This window comes from Ciconia boyciana, chromosome 19 (genome assembly GCF_034638445.1).
Source record: "Ciconia boyciana chromosome 19, ASM3463844v1, whole genome shotgun sequence".
NCBI lineage: Eukaryota > Metazoa > Chordata > Aves > Ciconiiformes > Ciconiidae > Ciconia > Ciconia boyciana.
The window spans coordinates 107,448-127,098 of record NC_132952.1 but is presented as its reverse complement, the minus strand read 5'-3'; the positions used below and the strand labels follow the sequence as shown (position 1 = coordinate 127,098).

Below are 19,651 nucleotides of genomic sequence, written 5' to 3'. Positions count from 1 at the left end.
ATCTCTGGTTCCAGTTATTTCAATGTGGTCTGGTATGCCCAGCTCTGGTGCCACAATAGTACTGTAATTAGTCCATGTCCCTGCAGTAGCTTTATTCTCTGATGTAGTGTACCTCTTTCACCTATGCATGAGAGGCAGTTTTTCTCTTTCTGAGATCATATCTTTTCTGTTTACAGCAGGCATCCCACAGCCGGAGCCTCCTCAAGCTCACTGTTATGGAGGTGAAGTGGATTCACCTGTTGGTCATCTTCTTCTTCCTGTTGTCTGTTGCAATGACGGGCTGCTTTCTGTGGCAGTACAGCCTCCCCAAGGTGGAGCCCAGTGAGTAGTCATCTTTAAGCTTGGCCATTGTTTGTCATGGTTGGACTCGATGATCGTAAAGGTCTTTTCCAACCTAAAAGATTCTATGTTTCTATTAAATTTGTGAGACCAATAAACACCTTTCTCCCCATATGAACATTTTTCCCCAAAGAGCATTTCCCCAAACAGCACACAGATTTACCTCCTCCTGACTAGTGCAAGGACACAGAGGAGATGAACATTGGGTTGATGGAGTACCATGTAACTCTGCTGGTGTCCGGAGAAGCTCCATTACTTCTGGTGCTAACCTAGATTAATTGATACACAAAGGAGACATTTTATTTTACATTCTCTATCTTTTTCTTTAGCATCCTGTTGTAAAAGTCACTCCCATTTAGAACGGGTTTTGTTTTACACCTTACCACGTGCTTCAGCTTATAGGTTTGCTTCCTTTCCTATTCCCCTAATCTTAGATCTTTGAACTGGCTCAAGTTCCTGGTTCACACTAGAATTCCCTTATGTTGATTATAGAAGACTCAACAGGTAGACTCAAGGCACTGTATGTGTAAGGATGAAATATATACAATGTAACTGATCAGTGTTTTAAGTAGCCCAAAGGTGGCATAAAATCCACAGTGAAGGTGCCAGAGGTACTTCATAGACCAATATCTGAAGAGATTTCAGACTCTACTTTTTTATCACAGACTATCAAAGGCTGCCTGTAGGCTCTTGTGTGTCCATCCCAATTAATCTCAAAGTTTTCATAGTGCCATTTCTCTTCTCATCTGTATTTCTAATGCTTGATGCTCAGTCGGTAAGTGAAAAGATAAATAAGCATTTTGCTTACAGCTTACAGAGCAGAGGAGCTGTGTTTATGAACACCTTGGGATCAACTGGGAAAATAGTCCCTCCAAGTAAGAGAGTTCCCATCTCTCATTGAGTTTACAGATCTTTGCTTGCCACAAAAATTTAAGATAGGTCTCTGGCATATGCAGGATACAGCTAATTCAGAAGACAGCTAATATACTAGGTATGCAGCCTATCAACTGTTGTTATAGTGTTAAGATTTCTGGTGGCACTCACAATTCACATCAATTTTATGAAGTTACAATATGCATGGGACAACTCTGTTCTCCTCAGCCCAAACTCAGACTTTCCCCTAGACATGGGCAGGGCACTTTCACAGGGTCTAAACCCACTGTCAGGTATCCTACAGAGTCTTCTCTAGTCCCAGTTCCTTACTCTTCCAGGTTGCAGAGTCAGTTGAAGCCTATTGCAGCTCCTGTCCATCCCATGTGCTATTCCATGTTGGAATAAGCAATAACGGAGCACAGTGCCCTCTTCAAGTCCTATTTTATGTGAGATAGAAGCAATTCAAGATGATTGTCTCTTTGCCTATGCAGAAGTGTCCTTCAGCTTTGGACAGCACAAGCTAGTGCTGACTGCTGGATAAGGTTAAAGCTTGTTAGTGTGTCTATTCAAGTCACATATGCTATCTTTGAAATGTCTTCCAGTCCCATCTGTGATGGAAGTGAGATCAGAAGCTGTGCAGATGTGCCCCCGCTATCCTGAACCCGTACCGCTGGACCACCCAATCCCCATTCTGAAGGACGCATTGGAGAAGGTCTGTGAGGAGAAGGGAACAGAGGGAGGCAGAGCTCATGACTGCTTTTCTGAAGGTGTAAAGGGGAGAATATGTATTTTTCCCCTGAGCATCTCTGGGGAAGGAGGTGGGAAATTGAGGAGGTGGAGAACATGTGAATCTAGAAATGGGTATATAAAACTTCTTCACTGAACATACAGAACACATCAATAAGCAGTTATCTTATCCAAAGGGTAAGCTACAATGAAGAAACATTATTACTTGTTCATCAGAAGGTCTGGTGAACATACATCAGCACAAAATGATGGCTCTTGGCATCTTGTCTACTATTAGGCAGCCCTCATATCCTGTAAAGTAGGTGACTCATGTAACTAGTTTCTATTAATCAGTGACTGCCAATTCCTTATTTTATTGCTTTGCTGGCTTTCCCCATGCCACCATTTAAAAATTAAAAAGCTACTTGTTGGTAACTTCAAGGAAGGGAATAGAGGGGAAGGGGAAGAGGAAGGGCACCTGCATCTGAATGAGAGAGACACCTGCTTTTCCTCAGTATGATATACTGCCTCTGAAATTTTAGCACTGTCTGAAATTCTAGTAGGCTCTATTTGCAATGAAGAAATACTGCAGCGTTGCCTTGACTGTGTGGACCATAAAGACAGCCATGCTCTGACAGGACACTCCTGATTTTGTAGACCCCTATCATATAGTGTACTGTCTCATTTGTCTCTTTCTCATGAGTAGCTTAAGTAGTCATAATAGAAGCTGTCCCACAGCTCTGATCATTCTTTTTACCCTTCTTTGAATCTTTTCCAGCTCTAGCATACTCTTGTGGAGATGTGGGAAATCAGTACTGTATACAGTATTCAAGGTGCAAGTGGATTAGCGATTTATACAGTGATAAAATGGTGTTTTCTGTTTTATTTTATGTTACTTCTCTAATAATCCCTCATATTTGATTTACCTTTTTTTCTGCCATCAGGCACTGAGCAAGTGTTTACATAGGAGCATCCATCATAGCCCCAAGGTCTTGTTCCTGAGTGCTAATGACCAGCTCACTGCCCATCTGTGTGCATGTGTTGTGAAGTTAGGGTTGTTTTCCTGCGTGCACACCACTTTATCTACATTGAATTTCAATTGCTATCACTTCACATTCACTTTTATGAAGTCTCTGCCACTGTCTCTGGGGTTACTGTAGAGGTAGTTTATTATTCAATTAGGATTAGTCAGAGAGGTAGGGGGATGTGCAGAACATTGAGTGTCCATCAGAGAGTCATCTAACCTCCCTTTTTTGTGCTCCTCAGAAATGAAGTATCTGAGCACTTCTTTGAAGCAGGCTGGTGAAACTATTCCTATTTTGCAGATGGAATAAGGCACAGAGAACCTGAACACTAGATGCATACGAAGACATAGGTATTTGAAGGCGGCTTAGGCACCAGCACCTCAAAAGTGTATCTTCAGATGCCCTTAGGTTCTTCTGCTTAAGTCTGTGGACACTCAAACCCACGCTAAAGATCTTGCACTCCCTGAGACAAACTACCATCCTGTGCCAGGCCCGGGATCCTGGAACTGGGACTCTGGACAGTACCAGATGTCCATATTGCATACAGGGGAGGACTTTGTCTTAGCCCATGGCAGCTTGAAACAGGAGACTGACATTCACTCATACATGAGGCTTAAGGAAACATTTGTCTTCTGAGGGCAAATACTTTTGCTTATCAGAAAGGCCTATGTTTTCCTCAGAAGAGTCTTGCTAGTGGCCAAATCCAAGCACTGACTATTGGATTCAATGACACTCAAGTCTAGAAGAGCATCACCTATTTCTGTCAACTTTCTGCAGGTCGAGGTAGGTCTGCATGCCAGACTCTCTCTGAGAAAACTCTAAGGAGGACCATGCTTGCTGACATGAGACCAGACTGTTCTCTGGAGCTGCTGATGTACCTCACCTTACTAGATGGGCCACTGGCAGATGGGGAGAGGAGGGTGAAGAACCACTACAGAAGGACTTGGCACAAGTTGGATGTTTCCACTGCTGGCTGTCAGTGCACCTTACCAGTCCATCCAATGAAGAGGTCCTGAGGACATGATTCAGCTTGGCCTTTCTTGTCTCAGATGCTGGGCTTGGAAGGCCATTTCTTACATCTTAACCTTTCTGTGCAAAAGATAACTTATGCATGATGATGACATAGCTTTGAAAAAGTCATAAAAGAGCAACACCAATGCATTCTGCTTGCAGGAGGTGGGTGGAGCACAGCTGGCTGATTAGGTCTACACAACCCTGGCACAACAGGAAGCAAAGAGCAATCACAGCCCTTTAGTTGCTCAGTGCTGTTTCTCAGATTGCAGTTTAAACAGGAGTCCAAGCTCTAGCATGTTTCATGGCATGAAAAGTGTCATGGGATATTTGAAAAGTCTGGGTCTTTTTCTCATACATCTTTGAACCTAAAATACTAGTGCAAAGAACAGATGTGCACAGTACAATTTAAAAAGGAAGAAATTACAATTATTAGGTTTTAGCATTTGTTTTTAATCATATAAGCATCATAGGTATTACAAGGATGAGCGCCACATTCTTCTACACGGTGAACATATAGACTGAAAGAAAGATACTGGATAATTCAGCATAAGCAATTCAAAGGAACAGTACAGTTAAAATATTTTCTTTTGCCAAAACACATTTGAAAAAATCACTCTCAAGTGCTTGGAAGTAAAGAGGACTGATGGTCTGGGTCTTCTCCCACTCGTTACAGACTAGATGCATTATAAGACTCTTCATTTGGAAATTCATAATTTCCCATCATTCTCCAGGTAGATATGATGCTGCGCCAAAAGATTCATAGCTCTGGACTCCCTGCCATGTCTGCCATTGTTATCTACAATGACACTGTGCTCTGGACAGGCAACTTCGGGAAGAAGAACGGTTCGGACCCCTCCTCAGTGGTGCCCAATGAGTACACTATTTACAGGTGAGACAGCTGTATCGCAGGCATGAGAGCTAGAAAAAGAGCAGATACACATATGGAGGTCTGATATCTGGGAATAGAGCCACTGTCACAAACGGCATCTTCTACTGGCTCAGGTCCACTGCAGAAACCTCTTGTGGGTTACACTGAAACTTTGTGAGACAATACTTCAGCTAGTCCCTAAATTATCATATGCTTGTGGCTTACTGAGTTGTTTACTTTGGATTTTTTTTTTTTTTTAATTTGATCTGACAATATTTTAAATTGGAATAGCAGCGACCATCCTGAAGAACCTGAAAACATACTACTCCTTACATAGGAATGTCTCCATGCTTTGAGGAAGCCTAGGGCACAAATCTGAAGACTGAGAGCCAGCACAGATTTTGTGAACAGCGAGGAGACAGTGCCATAGGATTAAAAAAAAAAAGTCAGTCTAGCAAAAAGTGGGGATTGGGAAGAGTATCTACTGAGCACATAAAGTAGATCTGTATGCTTATTCATTCTCCCAGTGAAGTCAAAGCCATATTGGCCATTATTTTTTAGATGAAGATAGAATCAAGCTCTTAGTGTGTGTTAAAAACCAAAAACAAATACAAAGGAAGTGTTTATTTCCTTTAAAGATCTGTTTTCAGTGATTTATAGCTGTGCTATATATGAAACATATGGGCTGCACTCTGACTATCAAATGTTGTCCTCAGAATAAACAATTCTGGAAAGTTTCAGCAGCTGCTATTACCTGTTTTTTTTCCCTCTCTGTACCATGGTAAAATCCCTGCATAGATGACTTCATGTATTTCTTCCAGAATCATAGAATCATAGAATGGTTTGGGTTGCAAGGGACCTTAAAGGTCATCTAGTTCCAACCCCCCTGCCATTGGCAGGGAAAGGGGAACCCGTCCCTGGGTGGGCTTGAACCACCAACTTTTATGGTGAACAGCTGAACGCATTAACTGATTGTGCCATGGCAACTCCCCAGAATAATTTATTGCCAGTCGACATAGTTTATGGTCAGAACTACAACGGTATCTGATCATCTTCAAACCTCTGACTTTCATTCTTGAATAATAAAAACATTTTTGGCAAATGCTTTCACTCTAGGCCATCTTGCGCTGGTCCAAGAATTTCATCTCTAGCGGCACCATACAAATGCCCCCAGCCATCCCTCTTAATCATGGCCCCATTTCCAAAAAACAACAAAATAGAACCGGAGTCCTGTTCCAGAAGACCTTTTGTAAATTTGACTCTGTTCTGAAGCCACCCAATTATCAACTCTGAATATGAAATGTAAAACTTTATGGCATTTTAACCTTAAAATTCCAATAAACTACTTGCAACTTGTTACTGTATTTACTAAGCAATAATTTACAAAATATGTAGTCTTATGAATCCTAAGTAAACAGAACAAGTTCTGTAGCCCACTGCACTTTTGGGGACATACTACTGAAGGTTATGTTGCAGTCCATAAAGGACACAGTTAAGGATATTAATTCAAGCTTCTTAACTGCATTTTAGCCATTTCCTTCCAAATTAGCAAAGGTGTTGCATGTAAAGCTACAGACAGTGCATCTACAGACAGTGATCTCATGTACTGACCATCTTTCCTCTTGATTCATGCGTCATTTAATGCTTAATTTCTATACATGTTTGTTTCTTAACAGAATTGCCAGTGTCTCCAAGATCTTTCCCACCATTATGCTGTACAAGATGTGGGAGGAAGGAAAAGTCACTTCTCTTGATGACCCATTGGAACGTTACGCCCAGAACTTTGTTATTAAGAACCCTCTGGGAAGGCTCAAGGAATCAGAACAGAGATACACAGCAGATGGGCTGATATTTTTGGAAAAAGGCTCAATGCCACTTAAGCCATCACCTGTTACCTTGCGTAGAATGGCCAGCCAGCTCTCAGGTGAGACAACGCTGCTACCTGCTTGCCCTCTACCCACCACTATGCCACTTGAAAGAGACCACAGAGAGAACAGACCATATGCCAGTGATAAAAAAGGTTGCTGTTGAAGCCATTTTCCAGTATGGACCCTGCATCTTTGCACTTCCCAGAGGTCAAGCAGGACCCCTTGGAAGCAAGCTGTCAGCAGCTTCATGAAGTGCTAAAAGGAAACTCTTATCCAGGCCACCTGCTAGGAAAGGCACCAAGCTGCACTGTGGACTGGGGAATTGTTTTTCACATGCAAAGTGAATATGTATTTCTTTCAACACAGTAGCAAGATCTGAAATCAGGATCCAATTGCATAACAGTTTTTTGTAGTCCAGCCCAGAGTGCTCTCATTTTTCTGAGATGTAAAGTTGAGGGTTGAATTGGCACCAAACCTCTTTACTTTGAACAGATAGACCTTGATCGCTGAGCTAAATTTAGTTGTCAGTGTGGTTCCTGATCTGGGATTCCTGAGCTATTAATAGCTTTGTACGTGCTGGCAGAAGACTATTAATCTGCTGCTAACTTCATAATTGGGTAGCTCTTACATTAAGGCAGAAGGAGCTCACAGGACTCAGGAGAACTTTAACCTTTCTCGGAAATAATACTTGACTCAGAGATTCCAGAATTTAATGGCCAAAGAGACTGTGCTGATGTGGCATTTTGATTAAACTCTGTAGCATCTGCATTATTCCAGATCGGAATAAATCACCTAAAATTAGGACCTAAGATCAAAATAGCATGTAGGCAAATTGCAGTACCTCAGGACAGGGTACAGCATCACCTGAAGCAAGCCAATATCAAAATAAGGGTTCCCAAAAAAGGAACGATGTAATCTGGAAACAGACAGATGTAAACTGAAATCTGCAAACAGACAAAGAACCCAAAGTGTCCAGTGGCAGCAGGAGGCAGAAAGAAAACTGTGTGCACAACCCTGCCCAGCCCCTCTCCCTGCAGACAAGGTCTTGCTCTATCCAGCCTGATGATGTCTTCAGGGGCATCAACTCTGCCTGGTCCCCTCTGACACTCTCAGGAGCACCCGAAGCTAGTCTGGCTGCTCTTTGCAGGAGCAGCGTGAGCTGAGGCTGCAGCTCCCACCCCTGCTGCAGTTCCCTGTCACCTAGTGAGGTGTGAGGTATGCCCTAGAAATACTTGTAGGAAGCATATGTCAAAAGGGTACCTGGTCATAGCATAATTGCTTGTAATGTGCAGCCATTCCATTGCTTCCATCACTGCGCTGGATTTGTGCCCCTGCTTAGTTCCTTTTCTGTTCCTATGTCTTTTATTTTTAGAATGTGGCCCAAATTTCCCAGACCACACCAGCAGGGCACACCAACCAGCTTGGACCCTCACAATTCAGTAGAAAGAGAAGCAGTTTCAAAATCCCGACTGAAAATCAAATGAATGTTGAGGTCACATGTTACATTTCCTGTCTGTCAAAAATCAAAAAGGAATAGGTTCTGCTTAGCTTCAAGATCAGAGCCACTGCATGACATATTGTAAAGTGTTTTTCATCTAAATTCTTGCAGTGGAAACTGATCTATAATATATCCTCATTATCTGGGCTTTTCTACATTGCATATTACAAAAGTAACTCCAAAGATTTTTCTTCTCAACACTTGATGGGTACGTTGCTAGACAGAAGTTCCAGCTTGTTAAGACTGTGATTTTCAAATATATATGAATGACAGTATGAGATGCTATTGTAAATTATTAACAGCATGCTTGTCACATCAATTAGCAGTCCACGAGGTATAAATCAATGACTGTGGATTTTATGTTATGCTCACACATTCTCTGGTTTACCATTTCTAGTGAACCTCAAGAGAGACACTGCACTGCTGGCAGGGTGCTGGTGAGCTCTCCCAGTGGTGCAACGTTTTCTTTGCTGCCATTGTGGCAGGTAGGAAGTGAAGGAACCCATTGTCTACTGGAAGATGCTCAGTGCATCTCTTTTCTGGTCATTAAGCTGCACAAATAACCACAGACCAGAAGCAGAAAAAGTGCTCTTGTTCCAGTGCAAATCCCAAGGTCAGGCCAATTGAGAAAAACATGTGTTGCTGCTACAAAAGAATAGGGCCTCATTCAGCTTTGCCATGATTAAGCACATGCTCATTGAACAGAAGATTGCAAGTCATTTTTCTATCATGTACCCTTCCTGATTTTCTCCTAACCTCTACATGAAAGTCAGCTGTAAACTGCAGTGAGGATTTCATTCCAGATGTAACCCAAGTTCTGGACTTGGTGAGCCGTAGATCCTGTGCAAAGAAGCTGTGTCATTTTAAAAAGTCCTGGCCAAAAGTTTTTAGGGAATCCATGTTCAGTGTTGTGGAATTAAAAGTGAAAAGAACTTCAGTTTTTCTACATTCAGAAACCCTGAATAAATATTGCTAAAGCTGAAAAAGAAAAAAAAAAAAGCTAGAAATACTTTAGGCCTAGCCTGGAATGGTTCAGAGAAGTTCAAACCCTCTGTAGCAAGGTGTAAAGAACAAAAACCTGTTTAAAGGGGCTGTTGCACACTTCTGTAAGTCAAGGGAATATAGTCACATAGAAATATGAACAGGGATTTCCCCAACACCCAATATGCCCTTCTCTTCCAAAATACACTTTGGGATACAGGGTTTTTTTAATCATTCACCAAGGTATTTTAACTGAAATGTAGCAACCCAGAGCTGTGCTGGGGTAGGACTTACCTTACTCAGATTCAGTGGTCCATTGACTTGAATACCATATCCTGCAGTCCAGTATGAACAGGTCCTTGCAGCGCATTTGCTATGTATATAAAGCACGTGTGCATCATTGTTGTTTCCATGTTGCCACTGAATCTTGCCTTTTTCTCACTATTCAGCAGACTCAAAGTTCCTGGACCATGATTTGTCTCAAATTGTTAACTTCTCTTTTCCATGGCACAGGTTTGCCCAGGAGGCTGCGATCTACCAGCCTGCTGTGGAAGGGCAATACACAAGACGCTCTAGCTCTCCTGAAAGATGATGTCTTGGTTGCTGATCCAGGAACCAGGTCAGATATGCTCACTTATGAGCTTTTGGTCTGCGTTTGTGTTCTCCACTGATATTAGCCCCACCTGCGGTCTCCATGGCCAATGGATAAAAGACAGCCATTCCTAAAGGAAGCTTCAGCCATCTACCCATACACCTGTCTTAGGCTGGAAAGAGTGACTGTTGGAGGTGCCAGGGGTTTTTTTAATGTGTATAGAGCCTGAGTGAGAAGCCTAGATGAGGCAAATTAAACTGCTATAGTTTGGTCCAATGAGCCTTAAAAAGTGAAAGATGCAGATTTTCAAAAGTGGAAAGGCATGCTAATTTAATCAGTTTAAATAATCTTAGATTCCACTTAAAATCATGCTATGTCTGTAGTGATTTGCATGTCTCTACTACAAGTTCTATTAATGTTTGTTACAATTTATATAGCCTGTTAAAGGTCTATTACCTGAGTTGCAAACACTCAAAAATATGAACAGGATCCAGCGGACACCAGGTGAGGGAAAGTATTCAGACTAACGGGGAAAACTTTCTAAGTCTGCCAAATTTTTAGGGAATAGAATTACATTCTGAAATAATTTGCCTAGGATTTCTGAGGATTCACCACGGCTTGAAGTCTGCAAGCTTAGAAAACTCAATGGCTCGATCATGACAACCTTGTATTAGTTCTGTTCCACATCATGTAGGAGGTTACAATAGATGTTCCTTAAAGGATTTTAAGACTTTAATACCATCACCTTCTTTGGTATTTATATTATGCTCACCATTAAGATACATAAGGCCATCCACTCATAGTCTCTCAACCCCTTATTACTTGACATGTTGATAGTTTTAACTCTGTCTCCCTGTTCCTGGATATACTTCACAGCAAACAGATCATCCTTCATAAAGGAAATTCCCATTAATTGATATAGAAATTTTAACATATTTTTCTGGGTATGTTGAAATTCAGGTCTGTTTCAGATATAAAATTTTAGATCCAGAATGTATTTATTCTTGGGGTAGCTCATCATGCTTTTATTCAGCTAGATGGGCTGGAAATGGTTGAAGTGGTACCAAATTTATGAGCTAAATAGGCCTCAGTGAGGTGTGTGGCTTCACACAATTAAAAAAAAACCAAAAAAACAAGGTTGAAAACATAATGAATTTTGAAAATGTGTTTGAAAAAAGTTGCCCATTCATGTCTTCATGTCACTAAACTTCATTCAAGTATAAAGACTTAAATCACTTTATGGATATTAAAGACTGAAGCATTCAGGTGTCTTTAATGACTCAACATTGCTGGATGCTGCTTTGTAGACTTTTAAGTGCTTTTTAAGTGCTTTTACCATCTTAAGGTAGTTTAGATGCTTAAGTAATTATACCATGTTAAATCTCCAAAGAGGCTTACCTGGGATTTTGAGACCTTTAAGGTAAGCACCTGTAACTCTCAACTCTGCTCTTAAAAAGAATGGATATATTCTCTGGTGTACAATTATAAACAATAGGTCAGGATACGCAAATATATAGGTTTTTGCATAAAGTTGGGGGTTTTTTAGTTTTCCATTTTCAGCTCTCTTTTTGTACATAGTGGTTAAATAGCTCTGCTGATGTTCCAGTAAGAAATTTCTCTTTCTTGGCTAACAACAAATCAAGGCAACAACATTCAGTTTTTCACTGTCACTCCTTCATCTCTCCTCTCTCTTTTAGCATGTCATCTGATAAAATGAGAATTTTTCCCCTAGGAAGAGAGACCTAGCCACTGTTTCTGCATAGTCATACCCACACTGTATCACTGAGGTAAGGCTGGTCCAGATATATTCCTCTTCCTTTTCAGATGCCACTACAGCAATTTGGCCTTCTCACTGATGGCACATGTGCTAGCTGACCATGCAGCTGAGGGGCAATACCAGCGCTGGATCTTGGAGAATATCCTGGACCGCTTGGGCATGGAGGACACTGGCTTCGATATCACACCACCAATCCGCTCCCAGATGGCTGTGGGTTTCTATGGCAGCCGGCAGCCGGCCCCTCTCTATGACCTTGGCTGGTACAGGCCTTCTGGCCAGATGTACTCCACAGCTGCTGACCTTGCCAAGCTGGCAATGGTCTTCTTAGGCACCTACCACCGTCGTCTCCTAGAGCCTGACACAGTGAAGACGATGCTGACCCCTCTGTTTAAGTGCTCCACTGAATACTTTGCTAACAAGACCGGCACACCCTGGGAGATTAATGAGCAATTGGGATATGATGTCATTAGGAAGGATGGAGACCTCGATGGTTATTCAGCTACCTTCTCTCTTATCCCCAAGCTCCGCCTGAGCTTCATAGTGCTGATGGCAGGGCCCAGGCCTCAGGGTGGAGATATTGTGACTCAGACATATGAGTATCTTATTCCTGCCATGGAGACGGCGTTCAGAGAGGCAGAGAAAAGCTTGATTCCTCCTCCAAGTGCAGGCCCTTACGTTGGCTACTATACCTATTCCAACCTGACTTTCTATGAGATCAAAGTTGGACCTGGTGGGGTGCTGGTCATGCAGCAGTTTGGGCCTCACGTGGAAGAGCTGATTCCTGAAAAGTACCGGACAATCAAGCTCCACCACCTGGAAGATCGTGTTTTCCAAGTTGTCTTTGACAAGGAGTTCCCATGTGTTCTGCACCTGGGCTCTGCCTCCATCTCACTGGAGACCCAAAATGGGCAGCTTTTTAACTTTTATCCATTTGATCGCAAGGGTCTGTCTCCAGGCTTTGATGCACCAGGGCTGAACACATACAATGTGGTCCGTGTACTTCACAAACCTGTATTCTATAGCTAAATATCCCCTCTACTTTTATGACCACTTCTGGGACATGGCTCCAAATCTGTGTCTTACCAGACTTTCCTGTCTGTGTGGCTTTATGGATGCCATTTCAAAGGGAAAGATGGTGGCAAATGACTCTTTTGCCCAACAAATATATCATGTCCCACTTCTAAAATTACTTTAATGGCTTGCAATCCCTGGCAGTGCACAACAGGCTGGCTAGCAACTGGGAATGCCTGCAGAAAAATAAGAGGTGGGAATGTGCTGGATGCGTGGTGTTTGGATGCTATAAAAAAAATGTTGAGCACTTAAGTCTCCACACTTACATTGTCTATTTGATGACCACTGTGGTGATTGACTGGTATCATCAAAGGGCTGAGAATTTCCTGTGTCTCTCAGAAAATATCTCTTCTTCAGTTCAAGAGTTTTTCCAGGGCTCTTCAGGAGCCCATCTACCATGAACAAGATTCCTCACCTGGGTTTGCCAAAAGCATTATGTGCTAGAAAATGGTACCAGCCTCATAACAGACCCTGCTTGTGATACCTGGGAAGTGAGGGTCCATTTCCTTCCTGGGTCACAACAAGGAAACTGTGAAAAGAGCAGACAGCAATGTAGTTATGTCTTGGCTACATGGATTTCTGCAAAAGCAGTGGTCACACAAAGGATATTGTAGCACTTAAGTACAGAAGCTGAAGCTTACTCCTGTGAGCAGGGCCATATGAACGTATACTGGTATATTCCAGCTGGACTCAGGTTTGTGACTATCTCAGTATATAGGCAAGTGTGTGAGTGTGGCATTTAAGTACAGGAAGGAATGGGAATATTTATGTGTGTTTTGGGCAGGGTGTCTGTATGGATACGTACCCATTGTGTTTATGCAGGTATGAGGGAGGATGCTAAGGGAAAGTGCATTAGCCTGGGGAGCACTACATTTAGGACAGGTGTATCTGCAAGCAATCAGCAAAGCCACAGGTACATTTTCTTCTCCCCTCTTGTGCCCACTCATTGCCAAGGCAGGCAGGACAGATGATACGTCATTAATGGCCAACACCATATCACTGTGATGGGAACAGTGGCAGGCACAAGTGCAAGACAGGGCAAGTACCACCAGCTGAGGAGTCTTGGCTCCTGCAATGCCCCTTCAAATTTAGGAGAGTATTGTGATTGCAGCCCTAACTGGAGCCTGAAACAAAAGCAAGCAGAGGGTCAGGGCAAGATAACTCTTACCTTAAAATGAACAGCCTAGCTGCAGAGTATGGCAATGGCTGTACAGCATGGAAATCCTGAAGGAAATGCAAAAGGATAGGCATACTAGGACAGTCAAAGACCCTTCAAAGTGCATGTTCTCCCATACCATAACTGGTGTGAGGTTGGATCCTCTTGCAGAGTGACCTCCTTCTGCTTCTTGTCCACACAGAGTCTTGAAAGTGGACATGTCTCGGGATGAGAAAATAAATCTCCCTGCCTCCTTTCTCTCTTGTTGTCTCTCACTGTTTTCACTCTGTGTGCAGTTCTTCAGCTTGTTTTGAGTAGAGAGACCATCACTGAAGACCTAGAAATCTATGATTCGCAAACTTGGTTCCCTGCCTTTTTTCAGACGATTTCAGTTCCCTGATAAACATATGAAATAATGTTGTAAACCTTGCCTTACAGGCAGTCATGGTTGCTGCTGTATTGGTTTCCTCTGGACTTTGTAGGTGATTACATTTCATACCTTGTACAGCCTAGTATGTTCAAGTATTTAATCTGGCAATATTTAACAGCAATAAACTCTATGCAAATTCTTGCTGCTGTCATGTGTGATCATGCCCAGAGGTACGTGTGCAGGCAGATATGTTGCACTATGATTGGTTTCCTGTAGAGGTGCCGACACTCTGTCAAGGCATGCTTGACACAACAGTGCTTTCCACACTTTGACCTCACAAGATGTACTGTCTGATTGCAAGATATTTGAGTGGTCTTACCTTGGTCTTTTTGAGTGAGGGCTAAGTGCCAGTTTGGGGCTGTTCTTCTTGCTTTGGAACAAAAGAAGTGATTTTTTACCCATCAGCTACCTTTAAAAGCTTCCAAGAAAAATTAAGATTTATATCCCATGTCACTCACTGGTCAGGATGAAACACCACATTGGACTGTCTTCATTTGTCTGACAGAGAGGTTAAGATGTTTTACTTTTCCATCAATAATGCAGACACTAACATGTCTTTCCTTTTCTAGTGAGTCGCCTTCAAACCTGTACACTGACACTTTTTGGTGCTCTTGTTCATTCCCATAACAGCAAAGTACAGCTCTTTGCTATTCATAGCGTGAACCCACACCTGCACTAAAGCTCATCTCACCAAACCTTGGGTCACACTGGGAAGGTGAACAAGAGCTTCCTACACTGCCCCTTTGTGTGGGCAGGAGAATGCCCTTACCTGGTATGGAGAGGATGAAGGAGTCCTTGGGGTGCCTGTACAAAGGATTTGGGAGAGGCTGTGTGTGGCAGGCAGGATAAGGTGGAGTTTTGGAGGACCCCAATCATCCACAGAGAGCAGCCAGAGTCACAATGCTGAGTCAATGCTACAAACACAAATGTCCAATTTCTGTCACTTCATGCCTAACAGTATCCTAAGAAGAGCAGAACCAGCTTCTGTGACCTGGTGTGACCTGACTCACATTAGCAGGTGCTTTATACCAGCTTTAACAGTTCTTCATATACTTTCTATTTTAATGCAGAATCTAAGTTAACATTCTGAGTAATTTTTTAAGCTTTTGTGTATGCTTGTTCCCTAATTAAAAAATATCCCAATGTTATTTCATCCGTGTCAGAGACTGGCTCCAACAATAGGTACAACAAACATGTAAAAATCTACCCAGCTGCTCACTTTTCACAGAAGTGTGTGCTTTAAAAGGTGACTAGATGTGTCTGCAGCAGCCCGTAGAAACAGTGTGCTTAAAAATGTTTTTATAATTACTCATCAGGGAACCAAACAGAATATGCTTCATTAGCATTCTCAGCTTCAAAAAGAGACAAGAACAAAACTTACTCATTGGTTCAGGAGACTAAATTCTGCTCTAAGGAGCACTGGTGAAACCACATAATATTGTAACAGTGTATCTGAAAACTGTATTTAGTCTACAGGCTATGGGCCACTAAGAATGAGATTAATCTGGCAAAATATAAACAGGTACATATGAGCTAGCCTCTTTAAAATCCTTTCTACTCTGTGAGATTTAATGACTCTAGTCAGTAGAGTGGATTCATCTCATGAGAGATTCGTCTCATGAATCTCTCTGAAAGCACATACTTAGAATAAGTTGATGAATCACACTCTATGAATCCCCAGCCTCCAGTTGGTTGAGATGGACCCAACCGTTGCTGTCACAAGCAACTCTTCAGTTAGAAGTGAAACACTTTCATAGTCTGCCTGCCAGATAAGGGCAAGTTCTCAACTTGTTGCACCAATATTGCCCTGAAGACCTGAAGTTCACTGATTAGCAGGCCCAAAGCAGAATATGGTGATGTTTGTTGTGGTCCTATGCAAACATAACATTGGTTAAGACAACTCTTCCCTTTTGGAAGAACTCCACCTTCAGGAATACTAGCTCAAGTGAGGATGATATAAAGCTTCAAGCTTCAATGTACATTTTGAAAACAGCAATTTATCCCTACATGCTTCATTTCTTCGTACTTATACTTCTCCTCAACCAGAGCAATGTGGCCCAGTTGTTTACTGGACAGCATCTTTGTGAGCTTTTCTGTTTCAATGATGGGAGTGAGACTATGTGTCTATCTGCCTGCAACCACCACCAGAGCAGGACTCAGAAAACAAGGATGAAGTCAGACTAGCAAGGACTGAGCCTTGGTGTCAGAGTCTGAAAATTTATTAAACACTAACTGCAGGCTCCTTGTTTTCCTCCTCAGAAATGTATTGATGTTCTTGTCACAAAGGGATGTATTAAGCCCCTGTGATGTGAAGCACAAGCTTTTTGACTTTTCAGTTCCGCAGGAGCTTGTAGGAGTTGTTTAAAAAGAAATGTCAGCATCCACCCTTTAAGAGAGAGAAGATATTAAGAGAGCTGCTGGGTCAAAGTCAGTCACTGTCTTCTTTTCACCCATGAAGTGAATACCAACAAATGTTTAAGTACTTCACACTTAGCAGGGAAGCTTCAATATATATTGCGATTCTCACTCTAGATAAGGTCATGTATGCTTCAAAATGCAAAGGCTAGAAGCCTGTTTGCAAGTTTAATCCTTTCTTGTCCATTCAATTCTACTTTTATGTAGAGTCTGACATCTCATGACTTGGTTTACAGAGCTGCAGATCAGCAGTCGCGAATAAAATAGATGCCAGAAAATCTCCATTACTGTCTCCAGAGAAGTGAGACAATCTCCATTTACATTTAACAGGCATTTGTGCAGCCCAGCTGAACATGAGCTGTTGGCTTGATGTGACAAAGGCTCTCTGTAGGGCTCATGCTTGCAGACATAACAGTAGTCTATTATAACAGTAGTTCACCAGGTAAAATTGTGTGTTTGCATGAAAGAGCTCCTAGTTTCAGGCCTGTCTTACTTTTGGGCTCCTGATACTGTGACTGTGGAGGACACACTCTGTGGGCAGTTTCCAATATCAAGAGACATAGCTAGTATCTGAGTGTCAGTCATCATTATGACTGTCATAGCCAGTGTCATAATGTGAACATTGCGTTCAAGTGAAAAGCATCTTGTAGTGGTGTCCTGGCCTTGCAGTGAATCCCAGGGGAGGGGAAGACTGCACACCCAGCTCAGCAGCAGACCAGATCTTGGCAGTAGCTATGGAAATGAGAGGAGAACTGGCTGTAGAAGATAGGACTGATGTCAGAACTCAAGTAGAAGAAGATCCTTAGCAGGACGTGGACACCCTGGAAGACGATGTGCACCAGGTCTGCCCGGTGGCCACCAGAGCTCCATAGCAACCTCTCTGCCTGAAACACCATCCAGCATGTCATGAACGCCACTACCATGACACACGCAGACAAGAGGAATCAGGAAATGAGAGCGAGACAAAGTGTTAAACAAAAACAGAGCTCAGAAGCAGAGAAGACTGTCTGAGAAACACTGTTAACAGCATCCCTTTGGACTGCCAGGGACCCTGGGAAAAAAGCTGCATGCTGTTAGGTGAGGGATTGCTCCTGTGGGACATGCTGAAGTGCAGCTCAAACCATCTGATGCTATTTAATCAGGCATTTGGCTTGGTTTTCGTACTGTGGAATATAACGACTGAAAAGAGTAACAAATTGGCTGTTGAAGACTATGACCCAGCAGGGACTGGAAAGCCTGGAGGGGGAGGGAGCAAGACAAAGGACTCCACATTCCCTAGAAAGAAAGAAGAGATCTGCTAACCTGATGCTAACATCAGGTTTCAATATAGGGATAAAGGAAAATAGGTCTTAGGGTCCTCAGGTTTGAAGTAAAAGGGAAAAATTATTGAGAAGACCAAGGAAGGCTCTGCTTTTTGCCTCCAGTGGCACTTTTCCATCTGTCACCACAGTTTGAACAAGGCTGTACAGCAAGAGCTGAGCCCTAGTCCTCTGAAAGTAGTGAAGAGCTGCCTAGATTTGGGCTCGGTAGGATTTGTCCTGGTTTGGGTGTCTTCGGGAACTGAAGGAAAGTATTTCGGACCACTATGAGCCTGACAGTCAATGCTACTAGGTAATATGAACCAGGCATTTCCATATTATTCTCTTAACAGGCTATAACTGATGCCTGTTTTCATAAACTGGGGCATTGTTATTCATAACTTTTGCAGTAGGCAGGATTCCCAGGTATATATTCCCAGACTATCACACAAGTGATATCCTGTGACCCAGAATTGGTTGCCTATTTTATGTTTTTCAGTTGTTCAGCATGAGACAGAGTTTTCGGAATTTGAAGTGTGCAGTTTGCTTTCTCCTGGTAATCACTGCCAGACAGAGGAATGGCTTACAGCTCCCAGGCTGTGTGTCTGCCCCAGCACAGTACTTGTTTAGGTAGTTACGATGATGATCCCCAATGTTTCAAAAGTGAAAGCTAGCATAGGTAGCAATTTTGAGGACAAAGGAGATAAAAAACGGGTATGGGTTGAATATGGCAGTTGAGGTAGCCCTTGGTTAAAATCTCAGAATTAGGATATTGTTATTAAAAACCAGCTACCATTTTGTCCAATTATCAGATGGTCTTTAGATGCCCAAAATTATTAGACCAGCCTCAGGATACAGAGCATATGTGGAGTGCTGCAGAATGCAGAGAAAATGCTTGTAGAGGCACAAAACCACTGGGCAGATAGTTGTGCTGGAGAAAGGGCTGCAGGCATGTGGCCTCTCAGTGAGTTATCCAGTGACCTGGGGATGAAATAGCTGGACTCAGACTGATTAGATATGGTTATAGAAGGGGCTATAATAAAAGCTGATCACATGAGGCCCTGGTAGCTCCATAGATCTTCTCTCCCTATTAAAATGCAGACAAGATGGAGAAAACCAGAAAACATTTTGCAATACTAAGTCAAAATTCAAATTGAGAAAGGGCATGATAACAGTGAGATATACCAAAATATTTTGAAAAGCTGTTTACATTTGCTCTTTAAATATCTTACTTAAAGCTGCCTTCACTGTGAAAGACAAGATCTCAACATACCCAAGAGATCATGTAGATTCATGTATCTTCTCTTGACTGCTTACACAACATTTTGTTGATCTTTTTAGCCTTCCACTGTTCCTGTGGGTATCTCCATTGAGCCTGATATCTTCATATCTTCCTCTGCTTCTGTTTGGCTTCCTCAAAGACAACTGCCCCTTGGTGAGATGGCAGTCAATTATCAGGCAGAGCACTGTGATAATGATCACGGGGACAAAGAAGTCAATGGCAGTGATCTGAATAAGCAGTCTATAGATCTTTGTAGTTTTCAGCACAATGCATATGACAGATTCCTCTATCTTCCCTAGAGAAGGAAGACAGAGATAATAAATACCTTGGAGAGAGGTGATGGGGATAGCACAGATTAGATGTAATATTCAAAGTGCACTAATGGGCCAGCTGGCATTGACACTAATCATAACATATTTGGTCCATCCCCAACACTGG

The 19,651-nt window shown here is 42.4% G+C and overlaps 1 protein-coding gene across 1 annotated transcript; it reads left to right on the top strand.

The window, feature by feature from the left end:
* Positions 1 to 254: 254 nt before the first annotated feature.
* Positions 255 to 12,587, top strand: LACTBL1 (lactamase beta like 1). The gene is made up of 6 exons (XM_072884280.1): positions 255 to 328; positions 1,837 to 1,924; positions 4,709 to 4,866; positions 6,522 to 6,769; positions 9,706 to 9,811; positions 11,609 to 12,587. Exons 2-6 carry the CDS (start codon positions 1,853 to 1,855, stop codon positions 12,585 to 12,587), a joined length of 1,563 nt encoding a protein of 520 aa, XP_072740381.1. The 5' UTR covers positions 255 to 328; positions 1,837 to 1,852.
* The last annotated feature ends 7,064 nt before the right edge of the window (positions 12,588 to 19,651 follow it).